We start from the raw sequence: 11,466 nt of genomic DNA, 5'->3' as shown, positions 1-11,466 counted from the left end.
ATTCCTTGATTTTCATGTCTGTGCTGTTTGGCAGTGGTGGTTGTTTCGTTCACTTTGACAAATGTGTAGATGGAACCCAAGGCCTCATACATGCTAGGCAAATAAGCTTTGTGCTGAGCTGAATTCCTCCTGTCCATACATGCACCAGAGTGTGTGTGTGTGTGTGTGTGTGTGTGTGTGTGTGAGAGAGAGAGAGAGAGAGAGAGAGAGAGAGAGAGAGAGAGAGAGAATACGTGTGCACATGTGCACAAGCGCACATGAATGTACTGCCTCTAGAGCCCAGAAGAACAGGTCAAGTTCCCTAGAGCTGTAGTCACAGGTGGTTGTGAGCTGTCGGATGTGGTGCTAGGTCCTTGACAAGAGCAGCAAGCCAAGCTGGTTGTGGTGGCACACGCCTTTAATCCCAGCACTCGGGAGGCAGAGGCAGATGGATTTCTGAGTTTGAGGCCAGCCTGGTCTACAAAGTGAGTTCTAGGACAGCCAGGTCTATACAGAGAAACCCTGTCTCGAAAAACCAACCAACCAACCAAACAAACAAACAAAAGAGCAGCAAGCCATCTCTCCAGTGTGCCCCATCCCTTATTCCAATTCCCTTTTTTTTTTTAAGGAAAAGGATGAAATACACCTGCTTTTAGAATTGCAATTTACACAATCCATGTGTGAATCCAATCTGAATAGAACTCCAATATTCTAATTCCTTGAAAAAGTGGAAGGGGACGGGGCTGTAAAGTCATTTGCTCTGGCAGACAGTCACACGAGCATTTTCTGTCACCTCCCCATGCATCTTCTGAGCTGTTCTTGCTTTAGGATAAGAAAACAATGGCCAATTAACCAAAGTACACAGGGTTAAAGAGAGATGACATGTTTTGGCATCTCTTAGCACAGGTACACACTGGGATGGGACACCCCAGGGTTCACTCAAGTGTTTGCTGATGGGGACTGGATAACATTGTGGCTTTCAGTTCTAAGCTAACATAGGTGTGGGATGATAACATAAATTTCTCTTGAGTGGTTCCAATTGAGTCTGCCTCTTGAGTAAGGATTTTTTTTTCTTCTTTTTAACCTGCCCCAGTTTCTGATGTCAGGTCCCTACAGTATTCCTGCTCTGTCTCTGAGTTCTCAGTGCATGTGTACTTTATACAGTGTGATCACACTTTGAACTAAAATAGACCATATCCAGAAACCTCCTTGTGCAGGCTTCTCAGGGCTAATGAGCAGGTTCAATCTTTCTTCTTCTTCTTCTTCTTCTTCTTTTTTTTTTTTTTTTTTTTTTTTTTTTTTTTTTTTTTTTTTTTTTGTCTCTTTGGTTTCTTTGAGTTGGTTCAGAACAGAGAGAGGCTACATCTCCAACTTAGGTTGTAGATAATTCTTAAAAAGATTCTCCAGGGCTGGCTCCATGCCAAGACCCCTTTCCTGAAAAATGTATAACATCTGAAGATGGAAGTGGCCCCGGTGCTCTCCGTTTACCTCGACTGTCCTTGTTTCTTAGGGACAGGACAGCTTTCAGTTGAATCACGGAGCCAATTCCCAGCTGTCCCTCCATTTCGTTTTGAGACAGGAGGATCTCCTGTAACCTGGGCTGTAACCAAACCCACTATGTAGCTGAAGACGACCTTGAGCTCTTTAACTCCACACCCCTACCTCTCCAGTGCTGTGATTATAGGTATTTGCCACCACACCTGATCTCTGATGCTTTTTAAGTATCTTGACTCTAACACTGACTCTAGGGAGGCTGGCAGTAGAGGACTGTCATCTTCGGTTGTTTATGTGGCTAAGACTCCAAGGCAAATTGCTGTTATAAGTCACACCCCGTGAGATGAGGTTCTGCAGGTACTGGCAGATGTCTGTGTCTTGGATCCTTTTCCTTTGCCGCACCCTTTACTGGCAGTTGGACGGGGGCTGGGCTATTATTCTCTCTGCTAGGTTTGAGATCAGGTTCTGGGGGACGTCTAATTCTGATGTCAATTCTTCTTGTCAGGGATTTAAGAAACAAACAAATAAAGAGCTGAGGGTGGATAAATCAACACCCTGTGCCCCGTGACTATTGTAGAGCACTGATGAGGCTTCTAATCACCTTGGTTACATCAAGGCTCCGGTTCAGGCTCAGGCCACAAAGAACATTTTAATTCTTTCGTTTTAAACAGTTATCTCGATTTTGTGTGTATGGTTTTTTGGTTTTGTGGGGTTTTTTTGTTTGTTTGTTTTTGCCTGCATGTATCTCATGTATTGTGCACAAACAAGCAACAAGAGGGAATTAGATTCTTTAGAACTGGACTTGTGGGTGTTGTTAGCCATCACGTGGGTTCTGGGAACCAAATCTGGATCTTCTAAAAGATCAACAAGCGTTCTAATCTCCCAGCCATCTCTCCAACCTCCATTTTTTTTTATTACTTTGATTTTACATCCCAATGGCAGTTTCCCTCCCTCTTCTCTTCCTAGTTCTTCCCGCCTCCTTGCTATTTATTTACTCATGTGTGAATCTGTGTGCATGGGTGATCATGTGTGGGTGCAGGTGTCAGGTCATGCATGTGGTCAGGTGACAGCAAGTTTGCTCTCTCCTTCCACTCTTACATAGATTCTAGGGGTGTGAGACTCAGATTGCCAGTCCCTGAGTGACAAGGGCCTCCACCCACTGAGCCATCTCCTGGCTGGATTTTTTTTTTTTTAAAGTGAACACAAATGTGGCTGAAACCCAATGCCAGCATGCCAGTGCCAGAACACTGTAACCTTTAAAGACTTGGGATTCCATGAGAAGTGTTGCAGCAGCATTCCAGAAACCCACGCTGCAGACATAGACATCTGCATTCTTGCCTGCAGCTGTTGGCTTCACTCCCTAACACACTCTCTCCGTTCCCAAGAGAGCAGAGGTGAGCAGGCCCAACTTAATCTGAAGATCACCAGGGAAGGGCCTGGTCTGTCTCTAGTTGCCAGGCATTTAGGGTGACAAATAAACTGGAAGTGATGATTATGTGGAGACCAGAAGTGACAGAGTAGGGGTGGGGGTTGGGGTGCTCAAAATGAAACGAGGCAGGTGGAAATGTATGACTCTCAATTTCCTGATGGAAAGATACCAAAAGAAACAGAAATCGCTGGGCAATGGTGGTGCATGCCTTTAATCCCAGCACTCAGGAGGCAGAGGCAGGCGGATTTCTGAGTTCGAGGCCAGCCTGGTCTACAGAGTGAGTTCCAGGACAGCCAGAGCTATACAGAGAAACCCTGTCTGGAAAAACCAAAAAGAAAAAAAAAAAAAAAAAAAAAAAACCAACCCTAACCCCAAAAAACTGTACCATGTAATACTATATATGTATATATGTATATAGCAGAATAATATTTTTTCTAATAATGATTGTGCATGCAGGTGCTGCCGAAGTGTGTGTGTGTGTGTGTGTGTGTGTGTGTGTGTGTGTGTGTGTTCAGAGGACAGCTGCAGGAGTTGGTTCTCTCCTTTTACCACATGGGTTCTAGAGATCTAACCAGTTATCAGGCTTGGGAGCAAGTGAGTGTTACCTGCTGAGCTATCTTGGTAACCACAATAAAAGAAAAAAAAAAAAAAGGAAAAAAAAATCGCTGGTCTCAAAGTTAAAAAGCTCAGCTACCCTCTGCCCCCTGAGTACTGGGATTACTGCCCTGCTACTGCCCTGGGAGTCTAGGATGCTTCTTAATGCATATTGAATTAACCTCTTTCCATTAGGGGAAGAACGCAGGAGAGTGGCAACATTGTTTATTCACATTTCCAGCTGTCATCACAACAGCCATTTTAGCTTTCAGGAGAGAGGCAAGGGATTAAAGGTGCTCTCCATGGGTTGTGCTCCGACTTTCTGCATCTCTGCCTTTTGGAGCCCCTTCATCATATGCCACACAGGTAAGACTCATATTAGCAGAAGCAGAGTTATAATTTCCATCCTTGAAATCAACGTTGAGGCCATAATTTCCAAGTCAGAGGTAGTGATGTTTTGTTTTGATCTAACATGGTGGGTTTGGTTCTGGCCTCCCATACTCTTTGCATCTTTCTCTTCCTCTTTCCGTGCGTGGTCCATGGCCAGAGGCTCTCTCCTGCCTGGATAGTTTGGTTCCCTACTCTAACTCCTATACTATCTTTGCTTGGACTCTTCTCTCTCAGTAATCTACATTCCCTCATGTCCCTTTATGCTGGCCCTTTACTCACTCATATTACAGAAATGGTAAGAGTTTTCATAGAAAGTTTCAAGCCACAATTGCAGCACATATCTTATTTATGGATGGTGAAACCAAGGAAGGAAATGTGTACATCTTGTTCTTGGTCAGAGATGACACTGAAATTATCTCCTTTTGAGCTCCGGATTAAGCAGGCACTGTGTCACTCAGCTAGACCCCAAACCTATTTTCTTAGCCTTTTAAATTTTTATTTTTAAAAATTATTTTGGGGTTTTCGAGACAGGGTTTCTCTGTGTAGCCCTGGCTGTGCTGGAACTCACTCTGTAGAGCAGGCTGACCTTGAACTTCCAGAAACCCACCTGCCTTCTGAGCTAGGTTTAAAGGTGTAAAACACTATACCTGTCTATTCTTTTTGTTATTATTTGAGACAGGGTTTCAAGTAGCCCAGGCTGCTCTCAAACTCTCTATGTAGCAAAGGATGATGGTGAACTAACTTCAGTTACTACTGTTTCACTTTCCAAGTGCTGTTGTTACAATTGCACAGGTCACACCTGGCAGATGCAGGCAACAGTTGTTTGGTTGTTTTTGTTTTGGAAGATAGCGCAGGCTAACTAAGTAGCCCAGGCTGGCCTCAGACTCCTGGCCCTCCAGCCCCACCCCTCTAAGTAGCTGGATTATAAGGTATGAGCTTTCCACACAGGGCCATATTAACTTTTTTTTTTTTTTAATTCTCTTTTCCATACACCCCTACCCCATCCATTGCTTCTGTAGGTTTTGTGTTTGTGACACAGGTAAGTGGAGAGCGAAAACAACTCCTAGGAGTCTGTTTTTTCCCCCACTGTGTGGCTTCTGGGGACGGAGTTTAGATTGTGAGGTTTGGAGGCAAGTGCCTTTAGCCACTGAGTTATCTTGCCAGCCCCCTTTTAACTTTTTTTTTTTTTTTTTCTTTAAGACAGGGTTTCTCTGTATAGCTCTGACTGTCCTGGAATTCACTCTGTAGACCAGGCTAGCCTCGAACCCCTTTTAGTTTTTTTTAAAAAAAATATATTTTTATTTTATGTACATTGGTGTTTTGACTGCATGTATGTCCCTTGGAGGGTGTCAGATCCCCTAGAATAGGAGGAATTAACAGTTGTGAGCTGCCATGTGATTGCTGGGAACTGACCTAGGTTCTCTGGAAGAACAGACAGTGCTCTTAACCACTGAGCCATCTCTCTAGTTCTCCACCTCGCCCCCAAGTTTTTATTGACGCTTATAGACTAGAAGAAGAGGCCTTTGTTTTGTTTTTTTGTTGTTGTTGGTTTTTTTTTTTTTGTTTATTTTATTTATTTATTTTTTGGTTTTTTGAGACAGGGTTTCTCTGTATAGTCCTGGCTGTCCTGGAACTCACTTTGTAGACGAGGCTGGCCTCAAACTCAGAAATCCACCTGCCTCTGTCTCCTGAGTGCTGGGATTAAAGGCGTGCACCACCATGCCTGGCGTACGCATCGCCATTCTTATTTTTTTATTTATTATATGTAAGCACACTGTAGCTGTCTTCAGACACTCCAGAAGAGCGCATCAGATTTCGTTACGGATGGTTGTGAGCCACCATGTGGTTGCTAGGATTTGAACTCAGGACCTTTGGAAGAGCAGCCGGCACTCTTAACCGCTGAGCCATCTCACCAGCCCACGCATCGCCATTCTTAATCCTGTGATTTAATAAAAGATTGTCTATAGTTGTAGGTTCACAGTTTCCCTGTGGGACAGATTTTTTTTGTACAGGAGAGACAGCACAGACTGAAGAAGAATTCTCTCTTGGCCTATTGTTTAGTTGGCTCAATAGCAACCAAGATGCACTTTGCTCAGGGCCTAGTACTGAAAGCAATAAAAGAAGTAGAGAGTGAGCTCTTTGAAAAGTAAATGAATCAGAAGGAAAATGAAAAGACTGAGGAGTGGTGGCTCAAGTCTGCAATCCCGGCACCCCAAAGGCTGAGGCCTCAGTGTGAGAGCCTGCCTTAAAGAGAAGAAACAACAGGGCACGGTGGTTTAGGACTTTAATTCTAGCACTTGGGAAGCACAGATGGGCAGATCTTTGAGAGTTAAGTGCCAACCAGTTTTCATAGTTAATTTCATGCTAGCCAGGGCTATATAGTGAGACCCTGTTTTTGAAAAAGAAAGAAAGATAGAAAAGTAGAGGAGGAGAAATGGAAAATAAAATAGGGAAACAAACCAACTGGTGGTGGGGCTGCTGCTGCTGCCTGTAAGGCTGAGGCAGGAAAACTGCTGAAAGGCTCCGTGCCAGGCTGCTCTATATAGTGATTTTGAGGCCAGCATAGGCTATAGAGTGAAACCCTGTCCAAGAGGAAAAAAAAAAAAAAACATTAAAAACAAAATAAAAAAAAAAGCAAGCCAGCTCTTGCTAGCTCATCCTACAAAGATCTACAAACCTAATATTCAATTGCAAAACATAAGACCAAGTCCACATGAATCGGCAGAGTTCCGGAGCTAATCGGAAAGGGCTAGAGCAGGGTGGAGTTCTGCAATGGAACTCTTCCTGGCAAGGTGAGGGAAGGGAGGGGCGCACATTTCACAAAAACGGATGAGCAGGCCACTGAAACACTCATTCCTGAGCAAATTAGCAATCTGTGAGGGCTAGACAGTAATCGAGTTAGACTGTAGAATTGATGTTAAAGGGTAAACAGCTCATAGGCAGCCTTAGATGGTTATAAATCAATTTTGCTTTGACAGGAGGAAGCCTTTTGTTTTTTTTTTTTTTTTTAAATGCAAACATTTTGAGGAGATCATACACAGTTGGATTAGAATAAACCAAACTGGCAGAATTATGAAGGAAGCTGTTTATAATGTTCTCAAGGAGAAAACCAGAAACAACTGGGTCTCAATTCCAGCTCCACCAATTATTAGCTGTACACAGGTCTAGAGCAAGTCATGATCTTTCTATGTGCCTGTTTTTGCATATATAAAACAGGTTGGGGGTCCACCTCACAGAGCGTCTGAGAGATAAAATGAACGTGTAAAGTGTTAGCAAGTATTCCAGACATATTAAAGGCCCGTCTCTTTAAGAATTGCATCTGTGTTTCTAAAAAGCACGTAGGATTTTTGGAGGAAAGCAGGGCAGGTTGAGGATCCACAACTGTGCTGCCCAATACAGTAGGCATTAGCCATGTGTTGCCCTGGCTGTCCTAGAACTCACTCTGTAGTGAAGGCTGGCCTCAAACTCAGAGAGATCTGCCTGCCTCTGCCTCCAGAAGCCAGTACCACCACTGCCAGGCACCTCATTAGCATCTTTAAAATGCATTACATGATGAAATTATAATCTGAATATATTGGGCTAGGGAGATGAGGTGCAATAACTTCTGTTGTTTTAATTCTATCTAGTGGCTCACAGTGTCATGTCTGTAGGACAGTGCTTGTTTAGTTTTGACTCTACCTTACAAGTTTCTATAAAAGAAATACGCTTTTAGGAATATTTTTGCCTTGATTTAAACATAGGTCTTAGAGATAACTACAGAATGGAGGGAGCCACAGTTAGGATACTTTTACAGAAGTCACAACTGGTAAAGGGTCTTTTCAGTTAAAAAAGCAGAAACAAAAACAAGGGGCGTGGGGGTGTGGCTCAGTGGCATGGCGCTTGCCCAGCCTGTGTAGAGGCTTTGAGTTCAAAGCCTAGCACCACAGGAAGGGAAAAATCCGGAAACAGACAGTTGATCATTATTATCATCTGTGTTTTCTTAATCAAAATCTTACTGTGTGCCCAGACCATTCTGGAACTCACTCTGTAGTCCAGGCTGGCCCATGATGATCGTCCTGCCTCAGCCTCCGTGCCCAGCAATGAAGCATCTTGTTTTAAATATGAAATCGTGGGATCCTGTATTTCTAGTCTTTGAAACCACTCTCCTAAAAGGTCTAGATTTCACTGGTTGGAGCGACCTTGAATAACTAAGTGTTTCCTCGGAAAACTGTTTTCAGATCATCCCTTCAACTGGCTATTTCCTAGGGAAAAAAAAAAGCCTCAGGTCGGGCTCACACCGCTGAGGTGGAATGGCTCTTTCCACGCGTCCCCTACCCCCCCGCGCTGACTTGACCGCTGCGTAGGCTTCCATTTTCCACAGAGCTCCTCCATGCCCTTCGTGGCTCTTTCCTGCCACCGGCCGACGACAGGTGCAGCGCCAAGCGCCTCCTCTCGCCTTCCCCGTTCGCCGACCGCGGCCTCGCCGCCCCGCCCCGCCCTCGGCGCGCGCCCTCAGCGGGGTCGCGCCCGCCCCGCGGGGTCGCGCACGCAGCCGCCGCCGCCTCCCTCCCCGCCCTCCTCCCCTGCCCTCCCCTCCGCCCCCTTCCCCGTAGGCAGCCCGCCCGCACCGCCGCCCGCCCGCCCGCCCGGCCCAGGCACCCGCTGGGTCTGTCCCCCGCCCCAGCCTCCCCGGCGGCTCTCGGCAGGCGGTCGCCCGCGCCCGGTGAATGTGGCTGGCAGCCGCCGTCCCCTCCCTCGCTCGCCGCCTGCTCCTCCTCGGCCCTCCGCCTCCTCCCCTCCTTCTCCTCCTCAGCCGCTCCTCTCGCCGCCGCCGCCGCCTCCACAGCCTGGGCCTCGCCGCGATGCCGGAGAAGCGGCCCTTCGAGCGGCTGCCCGCCGAGGTGTCGCCCATCAACTACAGCCTCTGCCTCAAGCCCGATTTGCTGGACTTCACCTTCGAGGGCAAGCTGGAGGCCGCCGCCCAGGTACTGCGACCCTCGGGCGCCGGGGGGCGAGCAGCGGGCGGGCGGGCGAGCAGTTAGGCCGCGCCCGCGGGCTGGGTTGGAGGCCGGGGCGGGTTGGGCGCGTGGGCCGCGGGACCGAGCGGGAGGCGGGTGCGGCGCGCCCCTCGAGCCGGCCGGCCGGGCGGGGACCGCGCTGCGGGAGTCTGCGGGCGGTGCGCCCCTCGGGGGGCCAGCACACCTGTGTGCAGCGCCCCTGGTCCCCGCCTTCCGGGCCCCGAGCTCCGGGAGAGGCTGGGTGGGGGCTGGGGAACTAGAAGGGGCTAGGACTGCCTGCTCGGTGGCACCCCTGCGGACTGCGTTCTTTCCTGGTCGTCCCTTTACTCCGCCGGGGATAGGTTGGAAGGGGCGGTCATCAGGCACTTGAGAGCGAGGAGGGGCGAGTCTAGAAGGTTGGGGGCAGGGGGGAGTGGAGCGAGAATGTTAATCCCAGGCAGCCTCACCGAGTTCTCCCGGCCTGATCCTGCCCAGGGGCCGGGTTTCCAGGATGATCCGCCCCCTCCCCCTTCCCCTCAAATGACAGTGCAGCAGTGACTTTGTTCTCCCCTAACCTCCAGAGAAGCCGCGGAGGACCCTAGCTCCTCTTCTCCTATCCGCCTTGCTCTCGCAACCTGTGAAGCTGGTGGATTTATTGCTTCAGTGGCGGTTGCTTAGCAGTCCCCTCTTCTGAAAGAAAGCTCTCAGTCTTAGCCTGCCACTGGTGAAAATATTCCATTACTCTTCTTTGCAGTTTTTTTGGTGAATCATACGCTCCTCCCTCCTCCCCGAAGCATTATCTGGCAGTATTGTTTGATTTCGGAGACCATCCATATAGATGGCTCACAGAGGTCTCAAACGGTTACGATAAATAACCATGGGTATGATGTGTTACGTGAGATCGGAAATGAAAATTGGGAGCTGTTTGATAGCTATCTGTGACAGGAGTGGTGGAAATAGAATTGGTTCCGTTTCTTTTCCTACCCCAGCTAGGGGTTGGGGAACACGAGTGGTGGAGGAAGCCAGGCCAGTAGGCCTCAACCAAAAAGATGAGGGAGGGTGTGTGTTGCAATGAAATGAGAGAAACGTAGACTAGAATTTGAGTGATTTGAAAGCCGAGAAAGTATGATACTCGAGTTTGAAAATCTGTGTAAAAGTACAGAACTTAAAAGTATGCTTTTAGATTTGGAACATTGGCTTTGCCAGCCTTAGATGCTGGCAGCATCACTGTCCACAGCAGAGTGCCTTGTGACCTTTGGAGAAAGGGCCTACACTTGGGATGAGTTTGAATTATGAGAAAACACTAACTTTAAGGAAGCTGGCCCGAGTTAATAAATCTGGAAGGTGTGCGCACTGAGTGAAGACATTGAGGAAAAAGCAGTACAGATTTGCTTACAGGTTATTGAGGTTTATGGACATGTTAGAACAACAAGCAGCAACATGTTCCCCCGCCCCGCCCCCCCTCTAAAAGTGTGTTTGTGTGTGAGTGGGTGGGGGTGCGTGGGAGCTATGGTATGTATACTCTCTGTCTCTTACCCTTTCACTATGGGATCTCGGGTTCTAACTCAGGCTGCTTAGTTTCCATAGTAATCACGTTTACCTCTTCCTACTTCTCTGAAGAGCTGGAAACAAGTTGGAGGGCACATCTTTATTCCCAGCACTTGGGAGGCAGAGGCAGGTGGATTTCTGAGTTCCAGGCCAGCCTGGACTATAGAGTGAGTTCCAGGTCAGCCAGAGCTACCTACACAGAAAAATCTGTTTTGAAAAACAAAACAAAACAAACAAAAGGAGATGATAATATGTGGAAGATTGGTTTCTGCCTTTGCGGAAGCACAAGGTTGTATGTTACCTAGCAGCGGGACTTAGTGTCCTTGAACTCACTGTCTCTTGCCTCAACCTCCAGAGCAGCTTAGATTCTTGACACACACCATCATGTCTGGCTGATTTGTGAATCTGATCCAAGGAAGTAACTGGATCTTTTTGATAGAATAGACTTTACAAAGAAGGAACAAGGCATTCCCGTCTTTAATTTTGTGTCCTACTGTGAGTGCATAGGTGTGTGTGGGTGTGCATACACGAGTGCCGAGGCATGCATGTCCATAGAGGTCACTGGACAGGTTTTCAGAGTAGGTTCTGTGTTTCCATCATGTCGGCCCCGGGATTGAGCTTAACTCAATAGTCTTGGCAGCAAATGCCTTTACCCACTGAGCCACCTTTCTGATCTTCAAAAAAGAAAAACACAAAACAAAAAAAATTTTTTTTTCCTCCCAGAGAGTCTTTTCAGGCTAGGTGGCAACATAAAGATGGGGTAATAGCAAATTTAACAAGTTGATTAAGGGATAATTAGACTTTTTAGTTGTCCCTTTTGAAGTATAAAAGAATTCACAGTAGTTAAAGCAACTAGATCCTTGACGCTGTATGTTGGAATAGTAGCATTAGGTGGTATCATTGTGGAAATTAAAAACATTGTAAATTTTAGATTGGTTAATGACATTAGGTAACTTTCTTAGCAGTTCGTATCATACTACATGGAATATTGAACCATTTTTCATGGTTGCCTTAGTTGTTTTAGTTGCAAAATTGAATGCAGAGTATTTGTACACG

The 11,466-nt window shown here is 46.9% G+C and overlaps 1 protein-coding gene and 1 long non-coding RNA gene across 8 annotated transcripts in view; one reads left to right on the top strand and one right to left on the bottom strand.

The window, feature by feature from the left end:
- Positions 1-5,741: 5,741 nt before the first annotated feature.
- Positions 5,742-8,357, bottom strand: Gm11592. 3 transcript variants are annotated; one of them, XR_001780313.2, is made up of 3 exons: positions 7,910-8,357; positions 6,347-6,468; positions 5,742-5,825 (listed from the first exon to the last, which is right to left on the bottom strand). It is a non-coding gene; the product is annotated as a predicted gene 11592 (long non-coding RNA). The 3 variants fall into 3 exon arrangements; XR_001780312.1 differs by lacking the exon at positions 5,742-5,825 and having other exon boundaries at positions 6,154-6,468; positions 7,910-8,127; positions 8,215-8,357; XR_880190.2 differs by lacking the exon at positions 5,742-5,825 and having other exon boundaries at positions 6,154-6,468.
- Positions 8,358-8,390: 33 nt separating this feature from the next.
- The window catches only part of Npepps (aminopeptidase puromycin sensitive), a 74,819-nt gene continuing 71,743 nt past the window's right edge, over positions 8,391-11,466 (top strand). Inside the window, exon 1 of one of the 5 annotated variants that reach the window (XR_879535.3) lies at positions 8,391-8,850. Coding sequence is in view for 1 of the 5 variants with exons in the window: in NM_008942.3 (NP_032968.2) it covers positions 8,593-8,850 (258 nt within the window). In the remaining 4 variants the exon portion in view is untranslated. The remainder of the gene's footprint in view (positions 8,851-11,466) is intronic. The other 4 variants (XM_030245668.1, NM_008942.3, XM_011248802.1 and 1 more) reach the window with 4 other exon arrangements.

The sequence above is a fragment of the Mus musculus genome, chromosome 11 (genome assembly GCF_000001635.26).
Source record: "Mus musculus strain C57BL/6J chromosome 11, GRCm38.p6 C57BL/6J".
NCBI lineage: Eukaryota > Metazoa > Chordata > Mammalia > Rodentia > Muridae > Mus > Mus musculus.
The sequence above is the reverse complement of the archived record's forward strand: the minus strand, read 5'-3'. Positions and strand labels throughout refer to the sequence as shown.